General features: G+C 49.4%; 2 protein-coding genes across 14 annotated transcripts in view; one reads left to right on the top strand and one right to left on the bottom strand.

Moving 5' to 3' along the window:
- The window catches only part of GMPR (guanosine monophosphate reductase), a 52,257-nt gene extending 31,517 nt beyond the window's left edge, over window positions 1-20,740 (top strand). The window contains exons 7-9 of one of the 3 annotated variants that reach the window (XM_060614230.3): window positions 6,386-6,428; window positions 8,627-8,786; window positions 19,592-20,740. In XM_060614230.3, the coding sequence (XP_060470213.3) occupies window positions 6,386-6,428; window positions 8,627-8,786; window positions 19,592-19,682 (294 nt within the window). In that variant the 3' untranslated portion in view covers window positions 19,683-20,740. The other 2 variants (XM_060614227.3, XM_060614228.3) reach the window with 2 other exon arrangements.
- ATXN1 (ataxin 1) overlaps window positions 17,246-24,727 on the bottom strand; it is a 413,533-nt gene continuing 406,051 nt past the window's right edge. For 10 of the 11 annotated variants that reach the window (XM_060614220.3, XM_060614216.3, XM_060614223.3 and 7 more), the window contains one exon: window positions 17,246-23,583. In XM_060614220.3, the coding sequence (XP_060470203.1) occupies window positions 23,053-23,583 (531 nt within the window). In that variant the 3' untranslated portion in view covers window positions 17,246-23,052. The remainder of the gene's footprint in view (window positions 23,584-24,727) is intronic. The other variant, XR_014137690.1, reaches the window with a different exon arrangement.

Below are 24,727 nucleotides of genomic sequence, written 5' to 3'. Positions count from 1 at the left end.
TCTCTTGCTTGCCAGCCATCCCTAAACCCCCTGGAAACCCATCAGATATTTTGGATTTGCTACTCTGTCCGGTTTCCTTCCAGCTGTCTCATTTTACACTTTAGTTGCTGAATTTGCACATCCATGCTGCTGAAATTCAGAAAAGGAAGCCACAGCATGGGGCTCTTAGCAGGCGCTTACACTCAAGAGGCTGGACTTGAATTAGGTTTCTATTTATTATGGCCCACAGGGGGTTCTAAGAGGCAGAGAGCATAAATTCAGGACACCCCCTGCGCAGGTGAAGATTAAAGTGTGACTGGGTTTTGTCTTGCCACCGTCAGCTAGGGACATCACACAAAAGAGGATTTTAATGGTGGAAACAGACCTAGAGGAAAGAATGGCTATTATTTACTGAGCATCTATTACCTTCCTGGCACAAATCACTTATAATTTCTAATCTTTGGAACAGCCTGGAGAACTAGCTGTTATTGTCACTTGACAGGTGTATTGGAGTTCTCTAGAGAACCAGAACCAATAGGGTGTGCGTGTGTGTGTGTGTGTGTGTGTGTGTGGCAAGAGAGGAGGGGGAGGGAGTATTCATTATAAGGAACTGGTTCATGTGATTATGGGGGAGTGAGAAGCCCCAAGATCTACAGGGTGAGTTGCTAAGCCAGGCATCTGGAAAGCTGATGGTCTAATGATAGTCTGAGTGGGAGTCTGAAGGCCTGAGAACCAGGAAGAGCTGACGGTTTCATTTCAGTTGGGAGTTAAAAGGTAGGAAAAAGCCCCTGTCCCAGTTCAGAGGCAGTCACTCAGGAAAAATCCACTTGAGGAGGGTCAGCCCTTTTGTTCCATTCAAATCTTCAACTGATGAGATGGGGCCCACCCATTTCCTTTTCTCCATCTACCAATTGAAATGTTAATCTCATTTAAAAAAAAAAAAAAACAACCCTCCTGGGGCCCCTGGGTGGTTCCATCAGTTAAGTGTCTGTCTTTGGCTCAGGTCATGATTTCACAGTTCGTGAGTTCGAGCCCCACATTGGGCTGTCTGCTGTCAGCACAGAGCCTGCTTCCAATCCTCTGTCCCCCTCTCTCGCCCACCCCCACCCCACACACTCTTGGATGCTCTCTCTTTCAAAAATAAACACACACACACAAAACAACTCTTCCAGAAACACCCAGACTTTTCTAGGCACTCCGTGGCCCAGTCTAGCTGATTCATAAAGTGAGCCATTAGAACCAGGGGAGAAACTAAAGCCTCGGGATCTTAAGTGACTTGTTCAGCATCACTGCCGGCAATGGCAGAGCCAGCACTCACACAGAGGTCTGTTATCTCCAGTACTCCATCCAATCTTCCCTTGACTATCCCCCGCCCCCTGCCCCACTCAGCTTGGAAAATGAAGGAGGCTCAAGGAGAGTGGAAAAGAAAGACTTGCTGAAGTCACAGAAGATGCAGGGTGGGGACAGGACCCCGTCGGTTTTCCATCCCAGTGCGCGGGGAGACATCACCTTCCTCTGTTCTTCCAGCTAGTCCTTCCCCACACAGCCCCCACGCATGCCTTCCGGTGGGGAGAGGACAGTCCCCGGTGCACTAAGGTTAGAAGGGGAGCTTCGAACAACCACTGAGTTCGCTTTCCCCCCGATAACCCAGCAAACCTGGACTGGTGCTTCACAGGACCTAGAAAGAAGTCCTGGGATTACGTTGACTGGGATCACGGTTGTTTCTTCTAACTCAAGCTCCAGCATTTTCTTTTTCTTTTCTTTTTTTTTTTAATGTTTATTTTTGAGAGAGAGAATGAGTGTGAGCGGGGTGGCAAAGCAGAGAGAGAGGGAGACAGAGGATCTAAAGCAGGCTCTGTGCTGAGCAGAGAGCCCGGTGTGGGGCTCGAACGCACAAACCGCGAGATCATGACCTGAGCCAAAATCAAGAGTTGGACGCTTAACCAGCTGAGCCAGCCAGGGGCTCCCCAAAAGCTCCAGCGTTTTAATGAACACATTTTATGAAGACCGAGAGAGCATGCTTATCAAGACTCAGGAGGCCCTGCATCAGGAAGGGCCGGTAAGGATCCAGATGGTTCGGAGTAGTCCCCAACCCTCTCCTTCTCTGTACTCGGTCACTAGTGCTCACATTCGCCCACGGACCCTCTGCGGAGATGAAAAGATGGGTCAGCAAATCTCCGATAATTTAAATGATTTAATATAGCACTTTAGGAGCAGTGAGACCATTCTTTAGAAAGACCTAAACAGAGTGGGGCACCTGGGTGGCTCAGTCAGTTAAGCATCCGACTCTTGATTTTGGGTCAGGTCGTGATCTGGTTTGTGAGTTTGAGCCCCGCATCAGACTCTGCACTGATGGAGCGGAGCCTGCTTGGGATTCTGTCTCCCTCTCTCTCTCTCTGCCCTCCTCTCCCCGCTCTCTCTCTCTCTCTTTCAAAATAAATAAATAAACATTTAAAAATTAAAAAAGACAAAGGCCTAAACAAAGAAATTTCAGGTAATTGAATTTTTTTGACGCCTGAAAAATTCCCCCTCCTCCCCAAACAGGTTTAGCCTAGAAAAAGTGAGAAAATACAGATAAACATGAAGATTATTAGAAGTGCTGTCCTCTAAAGATAACCACCACTGCTCCTGTTCTGATAAGGGTGATTCTAGACGTTTTTAGAGTGTACTCACCCGGGGCTCTAACCTTGTTCTTCCGTTGTTATAGCCGTGTGACCTGGGGCAAGTCACCCAACCTTCCTGAGCCCCCCTCATGCTTCCCTCCACCCACAAAATATCAACTTTACGTTCTTGTGGTGTTTGAATAGAAAAATGAAGTTTGTAGCACCCCCCTGGCCCATGGTAGGTGCTTGATTTGCATTCCCTCTGTATCTTCCTTACTTGCTTCACCAGCCTCCACTTGAGAGAAGAGCAGGGGGTTTTTTTATTTTAATTTTTTTAATGTTAATTTGTTTTTGAGAGACAGAAAGCGCAAGTGGGGGAGGGGCAGAGAGAGAGGGAGACACAGAATCTGAAGCAGGCTCCAGGCTCTGAGCTGTCAGCACAGAGCCCGACGCGGGGCTCGAACTCACAAACCGCGAGATCGTGACCTGAGCCGAAGTCGGACCCTCACCCGACCGAGCCACCCAGGCGCACCCAGGGAGAAGAGCAGGTATTTTTAAGAAGAAAAGGTAGGCTGACGCTTCACAGATCAAGTTCCTACCACTCGTGTCCTGTGATGCTTTTTCTACTAAAATGTAATGGGAACACTCTGGAACCAACAAAGACAAGAGGCTCTTCGAACATTGGCACCTTGTTTCTGATAACCTCCCAGCAGCTGTGAACGTTTATAAGTGAAAGCGAATGCGTGTTTTAGATTGTGGAGATTTGCCCCGGCTGCCCTGCCTCCCGGGTACATGAAAGGGTGCTTTGAACAACTTTTGCAAGTTACCTGGAAATGATAGCAGGGAGCAGCCTCCTTTGCCCTAAAGCATTATGTGACGTTGGATTGCACTGGGTTAAATGCACAGTCTGGCTTGTTTGGGCTGCGTTGTCTCTTTACAAACGGGCCGAACAGAAGATGCCGTAAGTGTGATTTCCCCTCCGTGACACGTCATGGAGCCCTCTTTTTTTCTAAAGAATTTTTTTTAATGTTTATTTATTTTAGAGAGGGAGAGAGAAAGAGAGGAAATGCACAAGCGGGGGAGGGGCAGAGAGAGAGGGAGACACAGAATCCGAAGCAAGCCCCAGGCTCTGAGCCATCAGCACAGAGCCGGATGCGGGGCTGGAACTCACGGACCGTGAGATCACGACCTGAGCCAAAGTTGGACGCTTCACCGACTGAGCCACCCAGGCGCCCTCTCAACTGTGGGCATCTTGTCTTGGCCCATCCTGGGAAGAGAAGAGCTCCTTTTCGAGGGTCCCAGTAGCCCAGGGCCTCATCACTAACCACAAAAATGCAGAAGTGTGGGGGCCCCACTCGAGACACCCTGCCAGTCCATGGCGACTCACAAGCAAGTGAGTACAAGACTTGGGGAGTGTGTGTGTGTGTGAGTGTGTGTGTGTGTGTGTGTTGTGCTGTAAGTCAGATAATATCCAGCTTCACGGGAACATGAATTTGTTTACTCTTCTGAGGTCATAAGTTTGAAACCCTGTCATGTGAAACTGGTTTTGATAACGAGATAAAGCACTTAAAAATCGGCAGGACGAGCGAAGGGCATACAGGGGGCTTGTACCTTTGATAGAGAAAGTAAACATGCTGAAGTTTGAAAGCACCGACACGAGGTACAATCCCAAGTCCTGTCACTGTCTTCGCACGGACGGCTTGGCCACGTAACTTCCACGGAGACACTACTTCCGAAATGACCGTTCCTCAGCACCCTGTGGCCCTCTGGGATCAGAGAAGCTGCTCGTGAATACAGGCATACCTTGTTTATTGCACTAAGCTTCGGTGCTCTTCTTAGATACGACGTTTGTTTATTTGTTTTTTTTGTTTTGTTTTGTTTTTACAAATTGAAGGTTTATGGCAACCGCCATTGGGCGAGTATGTTGGCACCATTTTTCCAATGGCATCTGCCTGCTTCGCGTCTCTGTGCCGCGTTTTGGTTCATTCTCCCCGGATGTCAAACTTTTTCATTATTATATTTGTGCCTGATCTGTGATCAGCGGTCCCGGCTTGCCGAGAAAGCTCAGGGGATGGTTAGCGTTTTTTAGCAATAAAGTACATTTTAATGAAGGTGTGCACCTTTTTTTGAGAATGTAAGGCTGTTGCACCGTTGGTAGACTACAGGGCAGCGTACGCGTAGCTGTTCGATGTGCTGAGAAACCAGAAAATTCACCGGACTTGCTTTGTTGGCGTGTTCGCTTTACTGCAGCGGTCTGGAACTCAAAGCAGCAATGTTTCCGAGGTGTGCCTGTAACGGACTTGACTGAGGAAGCATTTGTACTCGGTAAAGATTCGTAAAGAAACAAGACAAGCTTTCCACACCTACCTTTTGCTTCGAACTGCAAAGAAGTAATGAAGCAGAAATGGAGTTCTAGTTCCTAGAGGGACAGGCCTAAAAAGTGGACTTAAAAGAGGGGGGAATTCAGGGGGTGCCTGGGTGGCTCAGTCAGTTAAGCGTCCAACTTCTGCTCAGGTCATGATCTTGCGGTCCGTGGGTTCGAGCCCCGCGTCGGGCTCTGTGCTGACAGCTCAGAGCCTGGAGCCTGCTTCAGATTCTGTGTCTCCCTCTCTCTCTGCCCCTCCTCTGCTCACACTGTGTGTGTGTGTGTGTGTGTGTGTGTGTGTATGTGTGTCTCAAAAAATAATAATAAAAATAATACAACATTAAAAAAAAGGGGGTGGGAATTGGGTTACAGAGACACCATGCTCTCTGTCGGAGGCGCTGTTCATGAAGTGGTTCCTCTCCGTTCACTAGATGCCCCCCAACTCCGGGGGCGCACATACCTTCCCGCCAGTTGTGACCTAAGGTGGCCCGGGCAGCCTGTGTTTTCTGTGTCCTTCCCAAGGCTGGCGTGACACCTTTGCGGGCGGGTCCTGCCTCCCGGCTCTGACCTGAGGGCTGGCGTGACATCGGCACGGGCCTGCCCCTGCTGCCCCCGGGCCTTTGCTTCTTTGCCTCTCTGTCTGTGGGGTCTGGCTGCAACTCCCGGCCACCCTCGCCGTCCTCCTTGGACTCCTGCAGCGAAGAGCAGGCAGCAGCCTGTGTCTGTAGGGACGCGCCTTGGGCTCTTCGTCCTGGAAGGCTCGCACCTCGTTGCTGGTGTGTAAACATAACCCCCATGGCTGGACCTGCCGGGCGGCCCTAGGTGACCGTCCCGCAGGCATTAGCCCCAGGCGTGTGCCCTCTGTGGGTGGCGAGGGGGATCCAGGGTGCATGTTTGATTGTAAGTTAACTGGGCACATTTCGTGAAGATGAGCGGGAGGTGCGTGGAGCGGCTACAATCACGCAGGAACTAACTCAGTGTCCTTTCCCTGGCTCTTCAAATAATCCCGCTCTTGTCCTAAATAAAACTCACCTCCCGCCAGGCAGGAGGGAAAGGTGACTGCTTGGATGAGCAATGAATTCGGAAGGCCCAGGCCCGGCGTGTTGTGTGAGGGGCTGGCGGGGGGCGAGGTCTCAGAGCGGCTCCTGCCCCGGGCTCCCAGGGCAAGGCAGACCCCGAGGGGGAACACGGCAGGGTTTTGGGGTGGGGGGACGGAAGGTGCAAACAGAAGGTGCAAACGGGAGCAAACTGAGTCAGAACACGGTAACCCGGGAGTGCTGGGTTCGGGCTCTGAGGGTCGCTGTTTCTGGCTGGGGTCTTGCCCTTGGCTGGGGGTGCGCCCGGATATCACCTCCGGATGACCGAGTCACCCCGGGGGAGGGGACATCCTGGCTGAGCACCCCGCTGACGCCCTCTCCTTGCTTTTTCCTCTTCAAAGGACGGAGGCTGCACTTGTCCAGGAGATGTCGCCAAAGCCTTTGGTAAGGGGACAGGGAGGGAGGGCAGGGAGCTCCCCCAGAGCCTCTGATGGGAATCTGAATGAAGAGGCGGGGCGTGTTGGGGAAATTCTGAGCCTGTGCTGATTTCCTATCCCTGGATTTCGGCCCTGATTGGCCACAGTCCCCATGTGGGCTTGGTTCTGGTTGGTGGCTGAGCAGACCCAGCCGGCATCCTGGGGTATAGACGCGGTGACATCCTTACAAGCCAGGTGTAGAAGGCTCAGGGTGCCGGGGAAGAAGCCAGTATCGGGCCCAGAGTGACCTCAGGGAGGGTCTCCAGGACTGAAGTAGGGGGAGTCTTTTGGGAGGGACCAGAGCCCCCCCCCCCCGCCCCCACCCCAGCACTTTGTCCCCACAGGCCGAGGCGCCTGTTTCCCAGCAGGGGGCAGCCGGGGCCACCTGGCTTTTCCTTGGAAAAGCGGTAGGCAGGCAGTGCCTCCACGTGCCGTGCCCTCCGTTCGCCACTTACCCGTGGCCAACTGCGTCCGTCAGTGAGAGCTGGTTCATCAAGCGTGTTGGTTGTGGAAGGGAACCTAGGGGGCATCTCTGTGTAATCCAGGATGCCTACTTGATAGTTGAGGCCGAGGCCCTGAGAAGTGAGTGACGAGGTCGGGGTCCCACAGGCCGCTGCAGAGCAGGGAGGGTCAGGAGCCCCCCTACACTACTGGGCTCACCCCCGTTAGCCAAAGACGTTTTTGTTACTGATTTTTGCACTCAATGTACTTGCTGCCTGGGTGCTCCAGCTTGGGCTCCCCACACAGAGTAGGAGCTGGCACTCCTGGTCGGTAAGTGACTGGTCGTTAAGAAGATGCCCGGTAGATAACAGTTCCTGGTTTGGGGGATCCCCTCTGGTGGTCAGTGGGAGGCCTGGCCAGATGCTAGTTTTCCTCTGCCCCCTTAAGGTCACGGCAGGAGGGGCCAAGGATCCAGCATTCAGGTTAGGGACCCTGGAGTGAAGGACCTGTAAGTCTTGCCACCAGGTAGAAGGGGCTTGTCTGATGCCAGGCCAGGGGGCCAGCCCCGCAGGGCCTGGTTCTCTGAGACGCTGAACAGAAGGCCCCGGCCTGCCTAATGCAGATCCCACAGTCCTCCCGTAAGTGCGTCCATGACCCGATGGAAGAGGTCAGGACCACTTTTCAGGGGTTCCTATGCTTGCTGCTCCTCCTTGCCCTTTATCCTAATTACTGAATCCATCTGAACCCTGATGTCGTCGTGTTCTGGATGTAAACCCTCCATAGGCCTCAGAAGTTCATAGTCAGTGGAGAGACTGCGCAGCCATCCGGGAACGGGATGGGGAACGGTGAGATTTCTAGTTCTTCCACATATGCCTTTTCCTTTCTTGACAGCTAGTTACTCTAGGTCGACCGTGCGCCATGCCCTGTGATAAACACTGGAGAGGCAGCTTCGGTGCCATACGTGTGTAGTATTTAGGTTTCTCTTTTTTTTTCTTTTAATTTTTTTTTTAAACATTTATTTATTATTGAGAGACAGGAAGAGACAGAGCATGAGCAGGGGAGGGGCCGAGAGACGGGGAGACACAGAACCCGAAGCAGGTTCCAGGCTCTGAACTGTCAGCACAGAGCCCGACGCGGGGCTCGAACCCACAGACCGCGAGATCATGACCTAAGCCGAAGTCGGACACTTAACTGACAGAGCCACCCAGGCGCCCCAGGTCTCTCTTCTTAATACCCCGTCTCCAGGGTAGGAGTTTCAGTCTGTTCTGAGGTCTTTCGTGATCGACACGGGCAGAGCGTGAGAGTGCTGATGGCCCAAGGTAGACCAGATGTCTGTTGGGAACACCAGAGGAGTGACTGTGGAGGAGATTAGGCAACACGCTGGAGAAAATGCTGCCCCATTCTCAAGGCTGCTCTGATGACCAGACTTAGACCTCTGCTTGGAAGGTGGTCAAGTTGACCATCAGTTACCATCAAGGATTTTCTAGTGCATTAGCCCCCGATCATCAGTAGTGGGCAGCATTTCTCTCTCTGGGTGTCCAGTGCCCATCTTCACTTCTTAACTTTCTCCAAAAAGGGAGAGGTTGAACTCTCCACTTGATTATCGCTAGGAGCAAAGGAAGGGTGAGTTGGAGCGGCACGTAGATCCTTCTAGAGCTGATTTTCTCTGAGCGGTTTTCTCTGAGCTCTTCTCCCTTCTTCTTGTCCTCACTGTTGGGAGTTTAGGGGCCGGAGCCGATTTTGTCATGCTGGGAGGGATGTTTTCGGGCCACACTGAGTGTGCCGGAGAGGTGATTGAGAAGAACGGGCAGAAACTCAAGCTCTTCTACGGGATGAGCTCCGAAACCGCGATGAAGAAACACGCAGGAGGGGTCGCCGAATACAGGTAAGGGGAAGCGCCAGTGCCCTGCCCTCTGTGGCTGAGGCCTCACATTTACAGAAACAGGACGGAAGCAAGTCTCGAATATCAGTTCTGTTGATACCGATGGGCCGTGGGAGGGAGCTAGAGAACGTACCCTGCTTCTTTCTAAACACTCCCAGTTTTTATCCAGCCAGCATTTGCTGTGTTGGGGGCCCTCCAAAGGACGTGCAGAGCAGAAGTCTCTTGGCACGGGGGGCGGGAAATGTGACAAGGGGGTGACCAGTCTGGGAGGTGACACTCCAGATTTCCAGGGGATGGGCAGGAATGTGTTTGCCCTGTCCTTCCGATTGGGCCTTTGCTCGGCCAGCCCTGTAACTGCCAGTCTCTTGCCTGGAATGAGTTCAGGCTGCAAGCACTGGGCTGAAGAATGGGTTTCCCGTTGCTGTGAAACAGGTGTGGTGCACGCCGTTGCATGGAGGTCAGGCCTTTCCGGAAGGGTGCCATGTTTCCCCTGCAGTGGGACCGTCCACAGCCTCCACGCTCTGATGGTTGACACAGGGGCAGCATTTTTAACCATTTAATTGTGTCGCTCACCGCAGAAGGCATGCTGACTCCTGCCTTTTTGTTTTACAAATTCACGATCCCAAGAGATAACCTGGCTATTTTCTGTGTCGCCTCCATTTTTACGTGTCTGCATGTGTGTTTTAAGAGCCTTAGGACAGCACATAATCATTGCCTGGCCCTGTTCCATAGAAGCTGCTATTACTTTTCGTTGGCATTAGCCTGATGACAAGTCCCACTAAGAGGACAGGACAGAAGGTCTTGCGTCCATGGAAACTCAAGCCCTCGCTGCTGGACACCCTCCATTTCTTATGTTCAGCCCATACTTGAAAGCTTCTCTCGAGGCTCTGGGATGCAGAGGTGTTGTGGAAGAGTGCGATCGAGCCGGAGGGAAGATCCCAGAACCCCGCTGAGATTCATGGGCGGGCAGGTGGGAGGTATGGGGGACTCTGCCAGAGTTCCGTGCTTCTGTGGGATCCTGGCGGACTGATGTCCATTCCCATTCTCTCCAGTCTTTTTCTCCTTTGGAAGAGGAAACTCCATCACGATGATGTTGCAGCTTAGGGACGGCAGAGTGGGGAACAGGAATAGGGGACCACGCTTCTACCATCATCCGGGAAACTTGGGTTAGAACAGGAGGATGCTGTCCCTCCCACGTGGTGCCCGATGGGAGAGGTGGCATAGTTCGTGAGGGTGGGCAGGGTGAGGATTACTGCCTCGGTGGCACCCCGGACCTCTGGCCCAGAAGCTTCACGCTTTACCAGCAACCACCCTCCCTACCCAAGGTCCTGTGCGGTGTCTGCTGGGTGCTGGTACGTTAAGCGGAGCCATTGTGGTTCGGCAACAGCTAGATGCTTCGCCTGGAGTACATTTATTGCCCTCTAGCTGTTGCATCCATTTTGGGTTCCAAGGAAAGTAGACAGGGAAGGGCAGACCAGGTTATAGCACACACGGAAGCCAAGGAGCCAAAAGAAAAACCCATCTGTAATTTCAGCAGGGTTTAGGCAAAACGAAAATAGAAGACTCAAGCATATCAAGACTGTTCTGGAAGCCGATTAGACAAGAAAGGGAAGTGCCGAAGGAATTAGAACCTCAATCTGGAGGCAGCCTGGGCCCTGCGGGCTGCATCTGTTTTTTTCCGTCTCTGTCTCTCTGCCTCCCTCCTCCTTTCTCTTTTTTCCCCTGGCAGTTTACAGTCTTCTCACAAGAATGGTCCCCCTTTGACGTTGTATTTAATTAAGGTAGAGCTTGTTTATGCCTTGCTGCTTCCTTCCCAGCCATTAACCACTTAGTCCTCACGCTGTCCCTGGGAGACAGATCAAAGTACCTTCGTTTTACGGATGAGAAGACTTGGGCTTCAGCAATAAGTGACTTGCACGAGGTGCCATCACCAGGTAGCAGAGAAGCAACGATGAGAGTCTGGATGATTTCCAGCAAGCCCCGGGCAGGCCATGGAAATCTCTTGTAAAAAGCAAAATGGCAGTCACTGTGGGCACAGGGGCAGAGATGTTGGTCCCTGGTCACAGAGATGTGAATCGTCTTGGGAGTGGCCAGTGACGGGCTCCGTGAGCTTGGTGCTCTGAACCAGCCCTGAGGCCAGCTTGGTCTAGTCAGTGGTTTAAGCAGGTAGATTTCATTGCACTTAAGGGTAGCCTTGGATGTGTGGATTTCAGCGCAACAAGAGTTAATGCTATTTTGAAATCCTAGGTAATGAATTTCTGATTGAGAGATGCTATCTTTTCTAGTTGAAGAGACCAGGAAAGAAGAGTCCACCGTTTGGTTAATTGTCAGAATTTCCAGATTGCCCGAGCCTTAGATGAAGGCTAGAGTTTTGCATAGATTGGAGATTTCCTTCTTGTAATGCCCCTCCAGAAGCAAGTCTGGACTGTATGTCCATGCAGCCTAACAGGGCTTGAGTTGTCCATTTTGTGGATCTTCCTTGACTTACGGGGCTATGTCTTGATAAACCCATCTTAAGGTAAAAATATCGTAAACTGAAACCCATTTAATACACCTAGCCCCTCGGACGTCGTAGCTCAGCCTAGCCCACCTTACGTGTGCTCAGAACACTCACGTTAGCGTTCAGTTGGGTAGAATCTTCTAACACGAGGCCTTTTTAATAATGAAGTGTTGAATGTCTGGTGTCATTTGTCAAATACCCTACTGCAAAACAGTATATACAGGTCGTACGGGTGCAGGGTGGTTGGTCACTGTATTGGGACCGTCCACCCCTCACGATCCCGGGGCTGACGTAGCTGTGGCCATCAGTGGCCTGCATCGCAGGGGAGGATTGTACGCACATCGCCAGCTCCGGAAAGGATCCAAGTCCGGAATTTGACGTATGGTTTCTGCTGAATGCGCATTGCTTTCGCACCATGGCGGAGTCAAACCGTGGCACGTGGGAGACTGTCTGCATTGATATCTCCTTCACCTCTTAATTGTAGGCAGTTGGCGGGGAGGCTGTTCAAGAGGTAATCCGCCACGTCTGTTCTTCCCCTTGGGCATGTGGGGCTCGGGGTCAACTGGACGCCGGTGTAGGGATTAAGGAGGAGTAGCAAGGAGCAGAGTGGAGGCTACTGCCGAGAAGGTCACTTCTTCCAAGGCTGCTGATGAGGACTTTCCTTTTCCAGACGCTCCCGGTGGCCAGCAGTGAGGCTGTGCGTTTCGCATGGGAGGCACGCATTCATCTGAGATGCTGGTGTGGCCGGCTCGGCATTTGTAGCAAATGTGGGACTGGGGTCAGAGGGTGTGGCACGGAGCCACCTGAGTGCCTTGGGGGCTGTGTCAAGTGCTAAAGCTGGGAGTAATTACAGCTGGGTTCTTACGGGGGGAGGAAACAACCGATTAGAAAGAAAAGCTTCCTTTTTCTTCCAGAGCTTCCGAGGGCAAGACCGTGGAAGTGCCTTACAAAGGGGATGTAGAAAACACTATTCGGGATATTCTTGGGGGACTGAGGTCCACGTGCACTTACGTGGGGGCCGCCAAACTCAAGGAGCTCAGCAGGAGGGCGACGTTCATCCGGGTGACGCAACAGCACAACACGGTGTTCAGCTAACCTTGAGGATGCGGTGACTTCTGGCTCATGGGAGCTTCCACGCACACCTGCTCTCCCGCCTCCTCCTGTGACATCAGAGATTCTGGCTGCTCCTGAATGTTGGACTCCTGCCTCCTGCTCCCCCACCTGCCGTCCGGAGGCTTTGGGGCTCCCCTAGTGCCTTCCGGGGGCCCGGAAGCAGGGCGCTGACCGGGTCTGTGGTCAGAGCCCAGCTGCCTGGAACTCATAACCTCATTGTTCAAATCAACTCCCCTTTTCCTTCCTTCCTTCCTTCCTTCCTTCCTTCCTTCCTTCCTTTTTTAAAGAAAAATGGTTTCACTTTAATATAATGCAATTATCTTAAGACTTGGAGTGCTGGAGTTTGCCTTTGCAGGAAGCAGGTTGTCAAGGGAGCTGGGGGTTTTCTACCTACTTCCCATGCTTGGCTCTTAGCAGTCACAGAGGGGAGGCGAAGGGAGGGGAGGGGAGGGGATGGGAGGGGAGGGCGGCCAGGCCTGTCAGGGTAACCCTCCAACCCTCCTCTGCTTTCCGTTGCTGGAAAAGAACCAAAAGCACCCGACTGGAACTTGGAGACTTGGCTTCGTGCAGCTACTCATGAGGCATGGCGGCACGTTTTCACCACCTGCGTTACACGTGCCTTCTGGGAACAGGTATCTGTCACCATAAGGTCGATGCTGCTTTGAGGACACTGTCCCTGTCCCGGTTTTTCATTGCGTTTTGATTTCCCTTCATCTCCTCCCTCCTCCGTCTCGACCTGTCAGGCTGGCCTCTCTCTTAGATTGTAAGTTATTTTGGAGCTCCGTGGGATGTTAGGTGGAAAGGTCATCCACCAAAACCTGGGCAAGTGGAATCCCGCTGAAAGACGGCAAACACCTTGACCTGTGGCTTCCCGGAAGTCATTGACTTAAATTAGGAGTGCGAATTATTCCCTTCTCGGCGCCATCAATATTCTCAAGAAAGGTATTATTGTAAAGTGGTCAGTTCACTGGTGACGATGCTATTTTCTGGGAGAAAGGACCCGGGCCTTGGAGGAGTGTCCACTATGGCACTTCTTGAAACCGTGAACGTGGATTTGTTAACAGTGGCCACTTCTTTGGAGGCATTGCTTGAGGATTAAGACTGGAAAGTATATGCAGACCAGGATGTTTTACTTTCTTTTCTTTTAAACAAGGTTTAGAGAAGCAGACGCGAGAGTGCATTTTCCTTTAAACAATTAAGTGACTCTCCTGGAATAGAGAAGGATCACACAGTGCTACCGTGGTAAGGACACCGATGTCCACGGTGACTGACACCATACAAAGAATCCATCGAAACCATAATGTTCCAGGAAACTATCCATCCGTTTGTAGTCTTCTAAGAACGCATTTATGGGTTCAGCACCTTCAACGCTGTTGTAAAACTTTTCTCCCCTGACTCCATTAGGAATAGTTATTGTACTTGTGGAAACGTGAATCGGCTACACGTTTGAGATGAGGGGCCAGAGGCCCTATGTTTCAACATAGAGCAAGATGTGGGGTTTTGCTGGAGGCACCCCATGTTGTCCGTTTGCTTGTCTGAGGTCTGAGTCCCACACTGTTCCTGTGGAAGATGGTTTCTACTCAAGCCCGTGAGTTTAAGAGATTCTCTGTTGCAATAAGGGAGAGAAGTAAAAGAAGGGAGATCTTAAAGAAATCCATGCAAAATGTACTAGCGGTAGTAAGGGAACTTTCTGGGCACCCCTTGCTTAGCCTGGGCTCACCCCTGTCCCCCTCTTACATCCGGGTGCGGTGCTACACGCAGAGGGGTCTGGGACGGGGATGCCCATCAACCCAGTACGGGCTGTGGTCTTTGCAGAGGCCTGTGCCTGCCTTACCCATCTTGTGTAAAGATTTTGTACGCTCTCTGCTTTTGGTTTCCACCTGCTGGAGGCAGGTCCCTTGCTGAGCTAGGGTTGAGGGAAGCGAATCACTCGGAAGCAGAGATTTTGCAAAAAGCTCCTCGAAGGCCCCGTCGTGCTTTGCCTTCGTACGTGCATCTCTGCCTCCAGTAGCGCTGGGCCCCGGGGAGCCCCGGAAGGGGTATCAGGTGCGGCGCTGGGTGCCCGAGTGCTCAACCGCCGCCCCCAGGCCTCCTGGTGCAGGAGTGGGTGCCGGAAGGTGTCCGCGAGTGAGACGCCGTTCACCAGGGGCCGTTCCTGCTATGCATCTGGTGGTTTCGAGGCCCGTCCCATTGCCGGACATGAAACCGCTTTTCCCCTCGTGTGAACATTTGAGCCAAGAATGTAGCCACTGGGCCCCAACCTCTCAGAACCGTAAGCATCGAGTATTACATCAGCGGGGAAGGCGGTGATTCAGGCTGCTTTCCCTAGACTTGCCCGTAGCACGTGGCACGTCCGTCCAGACCGCCCTGGAGGGAGGGGGCAAGACCCCCTCGTGGGCTGCAAGGTCCCCCGGATCCCCCCCCTCCCCCCCGCCCCGGTGCCGTGCATACTCTTTTCAGCACTAATGCTCACAGCTCATCGGGGCCTCAATGCCAAGTCTCCAGAGGAGAGTCTTGGCGAGCTCCCCGCCCCCAAACATCTAACCAGGAAGACAAGAGGAAAGGGGTTACCCGCTCCTCCCTGGGCTCAGTGAGAACCCTGAATTTAGCACTGAGAACTCCCTTCCGTCTCTGCAGAAGGATTTGATAGCCACACGTGCAGATGGGGGGCGGGGGGGGGGGGGGGGCGCCGCCGCCGGCATGGGTCCCCCGGGAATTAGTTTCTGGGGTAACTAAGCCGCATCTCCCTGAGAGCGGACACAGGGGAAACCTACCGAGCAGCGCTCTTGAGACAAATGGGGGCTCCTTTTCCGCATGTCAGGAGGTCCCCCTGGCTTGCTGAGTTTTTTTAACAGGCATGAGCTCAAGGAAATCCGAAGGAACTTTCCACCTTGGGACCACTAACCAGTGTGTAGCAACATTGTTCCAGAACGTATGGATAAGGCCACTGGAGTCCCGTGAAGCTGCCAAATGCTGTCTAGAAACAAAGATCTCTTGTAAACAGCATTGTTCAGCTAGGAGGAAATAAACGTGAACTGAATAAGCCCAAAGCGGGTGTTGAAACGTGCCTTTTATCTCAGGCTCTCATCTCCTGCGTGGCCAAGCCTTCCTCCCCACCTCCCCGAAAAGCATTCCTAGGAAAGGCAATGCCTTGCACCCACTCCCCACTGCCATGGGACCCGGCGATCACCGCGGGGCTGATTCTGGCGAGGGGGCGGGGGTTTCCATTCTTTTCTCAACCTTGTCTTGAAACACCTGACAGAGGCAAGGACACACATTTGCAATTGGCACTGTTATTTTATTAGTACGAGTATACTGAAACAATAAACTTGTACTGGTATACAGACAATTTGTTTAAAACAATTTTGTTCAAATTTTGAATCAAACATTGTTTTCTTATAATAATGAAATAATTTCTACCTAGAAAACCTGCAAGCACCATCAAAGAAAGGGACCATAAAATTCAATAAACAGACTCGAGTGTATCCTACAAATAGACACACCACGATTAGAAAATAGAATATGAATTCTTCCATTTTTTTTTAATATTTGTTTTAAAAAAGCTAGTGCAAGTACAATATTTTACACTGGAATTACAGAGAGTATGCACGCATATGGAAAAAAGTTCTGTCACAATAAAAGCTCTTAACTATGTATGCACTTAAAAGTTTTCTTTTCAGTAAGGTGCAAAACATTCCTTCCCTAGTTCTCCTCTGTACTGGCCGTGTCAGTCTGATATTGCCCCAAAGTTCTGGTGTCTCTTTTCCCTTGGCCGGTGGGAGGCATACGATTGGAAGTTTGGTGGGTAATGATCTGATAGTAAAACAGTGGTACGAATCTCAGAGATGGCTCCGGGGCCAGGGCCCCACTGGCCAGAAGTTAGGACTGTCTTAAACCAAGGCCACCACGGATACTGGCAGGGCTCTCCCGAGACCTCCATTCACTTGACCCTACATGGGTTTACAGGTGAACACCGAGCCGGGAGAAACCACCCCAGAAGGGCAGTATTCGCGGGACCGAATGTATAGGTGTCAAACTAAATGTTCACGGACTGAACAGTTTACCCCATTCCCGGACCAGATAATGAGAGCAGTGGTTCCTGGAAGAACCAGAGGAAACGTACACGCCCAGCTTCTTGATAACGGCTGTGTAAAGACACAGCTCTAAGCCAGCGTCAGTCACGTCAGACTTGATATTCCCGGAGGACGGTGTATTAGCCCGGCAAGGAATGCTGTAAGCAGCACTTCCAAAGCAAACCTTCAGACTGGCCATGGAAAAGGAGACCGGCTCGTTGGCCATCCAGACAGCAAACAAACAAAACTAAAGGGGAAGAAAACTTGGGTGAAGTCTTCGATTATCTGCAGTGGAAGACTCGAGTCCTTTCGGATAAGAAAAGTGACGGAAATTCTTAGAGACTGTTGCTGTGTTGATTCTACCTATTGGCCAAATGCACTTAATCTTAATACAGCTGAACCATTTGTACGCAAGTCACGAAGGACGTGAAAAACTGAAGCCGCTGTTCCCTCCCGCCATCGTACAGGTGAATGTCAGCTACCAGAAACGTTGCATTGAATGGTAAGGGAGGGGCTGAGATTCTGAATTTAAGAACTGTAGGTGGGTTTGTTCAGTGTCCCCACAGCTGTCCAGTTTCTGCTGGCTGCTTTGTGTCTGGGACAGAACAGGACTCTTCTGAGAAGTTGTTCCGTGTTTTACTGGGTATTTTGGCCTCAAGATTAAAGAAAAAAACCCCAAAATTAAAGTAAAATGAAGCATTGCAATTGAAATTCTTGTTTGTACCCCCCATTTAAATGAGGTGCGGGGGGGGGGTGGTGGAGAAAGAAGGCTGAACTTTTCTTTTTTTTTCTTTTTTTTTTTTTGTCCTCATAATGAGTTCTGTTTTACTGGTAGCTAGGATCCCTTGTTACAAACACTTCTTGTTCAGGATTATATTCTTTGGGTTTATTGAAACAGGAAGTGCTGACAATGTGAAACAAGATCTCTGAAGAAAAAGGAGCTGCAATGGCTTGAGAGTTTAAACCAAGAAAGGAGCTCAGAGAAGTACTTTCAGCACAGGAATGAACAGTATTCTCAAATTTCAGAATACAGAGTTGCCCTCCCTCCGAAGAGGGCTCTATGTAACAAAAACATAAAGGAAGCGTAGGTATAGTTTAAGAGCCTTTTACCTAGTAATTCTTCCAGGCCATAACCACACAAGTCTGATAATTTTAGACATGACAAATTTCTATATACAAAAAAAAAAAAAAAAAAAAACCAAAAAAAAAACCCAACATGTAACTTTCAACCTTTATGCTTTTTTTCTGTTTTTACAAACAAGGTATGAAACTCATTGTTTCAACAGATCCATGTCTTTCGAACACTGAATGAATGAATCATTTCGACATTCATTTTTCTTTTGTGCAATTTTTGAAAACATTACCTGTACTCCTCAAAGTGAGTGCTTCAAAATTTTTTCTTCTTCAGCTTCTCAAATTAGGTGTACATTTAAAAAAAAAAAAGAGAGAGAGAGAGAGAGAAAGAAAAAATTCCCACAAGGTATAGTGCTACAAGAAAAGATCCTATCCGTAAGGTAACGTTATTTGAAGCGAGGTCATCTATGTAAAAGAAATCTCAGCTCCGGAGTGGAGGTGTGCAAATTCTTTGGAGTTTCCCTATCAACAGAAACACAACACTGTCCGCGGAAAAGAGAGGAAACCAACCCAACACAATAGCATATGCATGTGCTTTATAAAAAAGTATATTTTCTGTATAGTTATTACTTGATGTGTTCCTAAATTCTCTATTTCAGAAAATCTGGGTTAAAAACACAAAGGTGGAAGCAAAGGCCCCCACTCCACTTTGAAAAATAAAAAGCGTAATTTCCTTTCCTTTTATATCACCGCTGAAGGCGCCGGATTGGGCCACGAGACTGCGGGCCCTTCTTCCACCTGGAATCATCATGGGTGACTAGGAAATAGAAATGCAAAGGGTTCTGGGAGAGAACAGACCAGTTTGTTGAGCTGCGTGCGGTTCGCGAAACAGTAGCCATGACAACCAACACGGCTCACAAAGCCTGGCCTCCTGTCCAAGAACTCTGCTGTTTCTCCCACATCTGAAATACATGGCATTAGTGTCTTCAAAAGCATTTTGAGATTTTTTTTTTCCTCTATGAAAGAAATAGGTTTCCTTAGTAGTCACAGATGTTAAAGGGTATTGTCAATTGTTTCCTTAAAAAACAGACAAAAAAAAAATTCCAAAGCTACAACAACAAAAATAAATTTTGGCAACACATTTCAGTAAAGATCAAACTATGTGCAAAGAGTAAATTGTATGATTACTAGGAGCTACTGTTCATCTTGAACATGCAGCATTATATTGCAATCTATGCAGTATCTAAGGAGTAATCCACAAGATGCAGGAAATCCAAACATTCCTTGAAATTGTACAAGCCTCCTCCACAGCAAAGTGCTGCTTCTGGACACGTCAGTGTACCACACACACACCAGCCCCGTCCCTGAGTAAGAGGTGAGAAAGGTTCCGCAGAGTTCCTTGTAGGGGAAAAGGGGGTGCTGCCACTTCCTGGTGGGGGGAAAACCCAACACACTCACCTAACAGAAAACATAGCGGGTCACAATTCAGACTTAGAAATGGGATCCACGGCAACGAAAAAAAAAAAATCCAATCCTCCCACACCCAACTGGGTTGAGTTGGGCAAAACAAAACAAAACAAAAAATTGACCGACATCGAAAATGATTCTGAAAGTCCCAACAAAAATGCAATTTGGATTTCCACTTTAAAAGGTTTGAGGTAAGTGGCATCCATCTTTTATCTCCCCCCGCCCCCGCAATGTGGCCCAAACAAACTGAAATAATTCTTACGTGAAACATTCTAAGGAACAGTCCTTTAATGTATTTAGAAATCCCTAGAAAGAGAGGTTCTTGATTGTTGGTTTCTTTTTTTTTTTTTTTTTTTTTTTTTCTTTTCGCCCTGACTGATTTCTTGGTGATTGTGTTCCACTGTAAACGCAAAAGGCCTGCTGTTATTAGTTTAGAAATGGAAAACAGGAAAGAAAGAACTGGAGATGGTTGTCAGTAGATATTGCCAAGCGGACATAGTACAGAGGCACACGGCTGATCCTTGTGAGCTGCACGGCACTGAAGAATTTCTATGCTTCTCATTGTCACGTTTGCTACACAGGAGCTGGCCGATGTCTGCCAACAAGGGGAGGTTCCCTGTCCTTGGGATGTTCTTCCTATTTGAAGGGAAAGCTGCCACTAAGGAGTGGTGACCATTGTTCAAAGGGGCCCCTCCATGGCCACTGGCTGCATGTTCAGAGCGCACACACACACATCGGGCCACACTTCCCACCCGTGCTCTGAGGCACAGCTCAAAGTCTCCAGGACACAGACCCGAGGAGGGACCCACCTGCTCTGGAAAACACCTTGGAGAACGGGTGGATCTTGGTTCTCTTTGCTCCACGGCGTGCCTTAGAAATGGATCTACCTGCTTCCTCCCCACACTGCACATTCACTATTCTTCATGGTGACAGAGGGACTCAAGCTGGCCCCCTAGCCTTCCTTTATTGGCTCTTTCTGCAACAGGGTGACATACATATGGGGCTCCTGAAAGCTCCCCTCCCCAGCACTCAGCATCCGTGGTGGGGAGCTCACGGCGGGAGCTGCTCTCCTTCCCGGTTCCTTCCCTCCAGCCCTTCTCTGGCCAGAATGGGGAAGACGGGCCGGATGGGGAATGAGCTTTAACTAGACCACACTGGTCGGACCTGTTGGCACGGGAAGTGTTGCACACACTAAAAAAGCAAGAGCGTGAAATGGGATGATGTTTAGAAAGAACCAATTATTTAAGAATTCCTATACCTGAAATAGAAGCACAAAAATTACGATGATGTTCCTATTGCTCCGAACCGTGTATGTTTTCCCATTTTTAGTGTTGGTGTTGAGGATCCAGTTAGCACAATACTGGAAGTTGAGTCGAAAGGTGGTGATGTGTGTTTCTGCGTCCGCGTGAGTTTCTGTGAATAGTGGTATTGAGGAGGACGAAGTGTATATGGCAGCCCCATATTCCTCTTACCATTAAAGGTTACAAAACAAAAAGAAAAACAAAACCTAAAATTGCAAGTGCCCTGAGCAGAATATATGGAAGATTAAGCAAGGTCTCTGAGCAGAAACTTTAAAAACAAAAACAAAAACAAAAACCAGCTCTAAACAAGCAGTATGACCGCAAGAATGGGCTCGCCCAGCTCTCTGCTAGCATGCTGAGAGGATAATGAAATCCAAAGAAAGTTCTAGCTATTCTAAACCTATGCAAATGTTTTTGGTACACCCCAGAAAATGGTTTATAAATATCATTAAGTTCTTGTAAGAGCTAAATGTAATGAGATACTAGATAGCCAAAATGTGGGTTGATATTAGAAATTATTTTTTTAATTTGTAAAATGGAAGAAGTACTACTTTCAGCAGTAAAAGAAAGATCTGATGAAGTATTTGTTCAGATAAGTTGCAGCCACTCCAAGTGAGAATATTTAAAAATTTCTCGTTACTTATAAAACCTTATTATTGTAATTTTTTTAAAGCACTTTAAGACACACGCCCAAAACCCACAAACAATATTTCAGGTCTCTGGGGATGAAAGGCTTAAACTGTAAAATACCCTTTCTGGGTTTGTACCAAACATTGAATCTCGATTTGATTTCAGATGGAAAAAAAAAAAAAAAGTCATTCTGAAAATAACATTAATAACAACAATAAAGTAATTTAAAAAAACTTGCTCACATATATAAATGTCTTTATGGAAAACTCTCTCAATGAGTCTGAAGAAAATTCTCAGAGTTGTCCTGCTAAGACCTGTTTTTTTTTTTGTTTTTGTTTTTTTGTGTTTTTTTTTTGGTTTTTTTTGGTTTTTTTTTTGTGACAGATGTAGAAAGACCAAAATGAATTCTGAAAGGAACATAACCTTATAAAATGGCCTAGAGTTTAGGCAGGTTAGAAAGTAATTTTGCTACATTTATTTATGCTTGTTCAGTCCCTCAAACCTTTCCCACAATGTTATTGGATAAGAACTGCAGGAATATCACACAAATTATAAACTCAAGATGTGCAAATCGCAAGGTTTTTTAAAAGTTCATCTTACAAAGAAAAACACTGGACAAAAATGAGTATTCTTTTTTCCATCCCTTTTCTCTCAGTTTCTCTGCCAGCTCTGCATATATGCCTTCACTTCTTTCTCAAACATCAAAGTGAAAAGTACATCCTGTCAGGCTGTACTTGGGGGTCATTCATTGTCACATACTAGTTCATAATTCACATTCATCCCTTTAAACCACATTGAAACTTCCAATATCTTGCTCGTGAGAAACTCTGCAGACCTGAAATGTAGTTACAGTGTTGAAAAAAAAAAAAAAAAAAAGAAAGCAACTTATATATTTTTTTTGTTTTGTTTTGTTTTTTCTTCCCAAAGAGTTTAAAGGGAGATACAGTACTTGTTGAATGATAGACCAAGATGCTTGGTAATAAAGTGTGAACAGCATTTTAAGTGCTTAGAGATAGTAATATATATATGCTCATCTTCAAAATCTAATTCCTCACGTCACACTGGAATCTGAAAAAAAGTGGCACCCGTGGCACCCGAGTTGTCCATAGTCATGAACTATAAACAGTACTAGAGTTAAAAGACCAGATTTTGCAAACCCAATGAGGAGCGCTTCCGCGGCTCTCGGCAGGGCGGTTTGAGCGAAGTCAATGTGATAACCTGATTGGTTTTCCTAACACTGCACAGAATCCAGAGTGGGCGGTCCGCTCCCCCGCAGCGCCCCGCCCCCGCCCCGCCCCCGCCCCCCGCCGCGCGGAGCGCCAAGCTGCGCTGCCCACCGTGACACCCGGGCGACATCACTGCACTTGGTAAAGCAGAAACGAAATCCCACGTGTGGCAGTTGCTCTAAAAAAATATCAGTGCAGTCAGGCCCCATAGGGGGAAATATATCTCTATAGGATTAAAAGTTGCTTTTATTGTAAAATATGTTGGAGGGAAAAAAAAAAAAAAAAAGGTCCTTTTACACGGTTGGCTTTCCGTCTGCTGTCGGACGCCTCTCTAGCAGGCCCTGCACCCGGGTTCCTGATGTTTGCTTTGCACGTGAGGCCCTCGCCAGGACCCTGCCCTGCTGGCGGGACCTCCAGGCCCGTGCCAGAGAGAGGGAGGCAGAGGGAGGCAGAGGGAAGGAGACACCCTCCACCCCCGCCTTGCACCCGCGCCCCCCAAGTGCACGCCCACACGCCCCCTTCCTCCCCTCCCCGGCAGCTCCCTGCCCGCAGAACCTGCACAGGAAACCGGCGGAAGTCAGCGCCCGGGCCGCGGCTTCCTCGCAGCGGGAAAAGGCAGGTGCTCGGAAGCCACGTTCCTTTCTCCCAGGATGCCTGGAGCCTGCGCGGGCCCTGCCCTTCCCCCCTCCCCCCACCTGCCGCTGTCACTCCTGGAAAAGCACGTGCCCCGGTCTCCTGCTGCAACACCAGCTGTAACTCTAATGACAAGGTTATAACAGAAACCTAAAGAGGGTAACATGTAAATACTGTGTTATTTAGCCTACAGTACAGTAATCTGGATACAAATGAGAAGGGAGAGCCGAATTTCCTTTCCCCACGCTGCCTCTACTTGCCTACGTTAGACCGGCCTTCGATGCAAATCTTAACCTCCTGAGGGATTAGAGAAGGTTTAGGAAGAGTCAAAGGTGGCTCGTCTTCCGACTTCTCCAGTTTGCGGGTCTCGGGCGCCGACCACCTCCTCTTCCTGGTTGCCGTGGGCTTGCTGGGTTCGATTTTGGTGAGCAGGGACGCTGCAGGCAATGCTATTTTTTCTGGAAACTTGAGTTCGCCGTTCTCGGACAGCATCGGGGCGCTTCCCTGGTTGATGCCGTTCTCCTGCTCGGTGTACCTGTGTCTGCTGCCCGCCAGGCTGTCCGTCTTTGAATGCTTCAGCAGGACGCTGGCCGGATCCACGGGCGGGCCCTTTTTAACAGAGCCGTTCTTCAGGTTCTTGAGGGTCAGTGAGATGCAGACATCCCCAACAGAGAGTTTGGAACACGGCAGATCAAAGAGCTGGCTGGTTCTCTCTGGACAGCAGGATGACCATCCCTGTCCAAACACAAAAAAAGGGTACTCTACCAAAACCTCCACGCTGACCTGCGGAGACAGTGAGAGACAGAGAGCAAAGAAGAAGGAAACAAATGAAGACATTTTAGTCTTGTTTTAGTTCATACACGCCCACGTGCCTAAGCCAAAGGGGGGCGGGGGAGGGAATAAGACTGTTCCACGATCCTCATCCGCCAACACACGCAAATGAGGCCCTTAATTTTTTGCTGTACCTGTATTTACCATATATAGGTGCTGGGTAGAAGCCAGTAAAAAAAAAAAAAAGCCCACTTAGTGTTGACAGTATCATTTTACTGAGTATCAGCTCTATAGCTGGCCTCCCTTAAAACAAATGGATCGGCCCCCAAGGGCCATGGAACAGGTGCTCAGTGTTCAGCCCTGGAGCACAAGATACAGTCTTGCACTTTATCCGCTCACTGGGCAAATGCCATTCTCACGTACGACAGAGCTGATTAGGAATCAGAATGAGGCTGTCTGTAAGGTCCACCAGGCAGCACTTACCTGTTTATATCACTGTATCCCTGGCCCCTAAAAGGATACCTGGTGTATGGCTGAAGCTTAATAAATATTTATCGGATAAATGAGCCTTGTACTCAAAACCCGGGGAGAGCAGAGCCGGTGAAGGCTGGAGGAAACAGGCAGGGCTTCCCCGTTTTCCTGGGACCCCGAAGGCTGGGCAGCATTTCGAGAGGATTGAGGGGTGGGCAGTGTTGGGGAGAGAGTAAACTGGGCAGAGAGAGCAAGTACTTGGCCCGTCCAAGGTCAAGTTCCAGGTACTCAAATCAGGCTGTGCATTGGTTTGAAAACCATTCCCCAAAATGGGGGGCGCTCACTCTCCTCCCAAAAGCTGCTGTTTTCTCTGCCACCGTGTGCTATGCACACACTATGCTAAGTAAATAAGCTGAAAACGTCCTGGTCCCAGAGTAGTTCACAATCAAGCAGGCAGAAGAGGTCCACCAACGTAGTAACTGCCAATCAATGTGGCGAGTGGGGTGATAATACTTTACTACAATATTAAGTTGTTGGAGGGCAGAGGAAAGGCATAGACCGGTGTGAAGAAGAGGTGATTAAGGAAGTCTAATACACTGTGCTGAGTTTTAAAAAATAATCAGGGTGGAGTACAGGTGTGGATGCAAGGAGAAGACATTCCTGGCAGTGGAGATACATGAACAAA

Source organism: Panthera onca, chromosome B2 (genome assembly GCF_046562875.1).
Source record: "Panthera onca isolate mPanOnc1 chromosome B2, mPanOnc1 haplotype 2, whole genome shotgun sequence".
Taxonomy (NCBI): domain Eukaryota; kingdom Metazoa; phylum Chordata; class Mammalia; order Carnivora; family Felidae; genus Panthera; species Panthera onca.
Note: the sequence above shows the minus strand (reverse complement) of the source record. Positions and strands in the feature narration are given on the sequence as shown.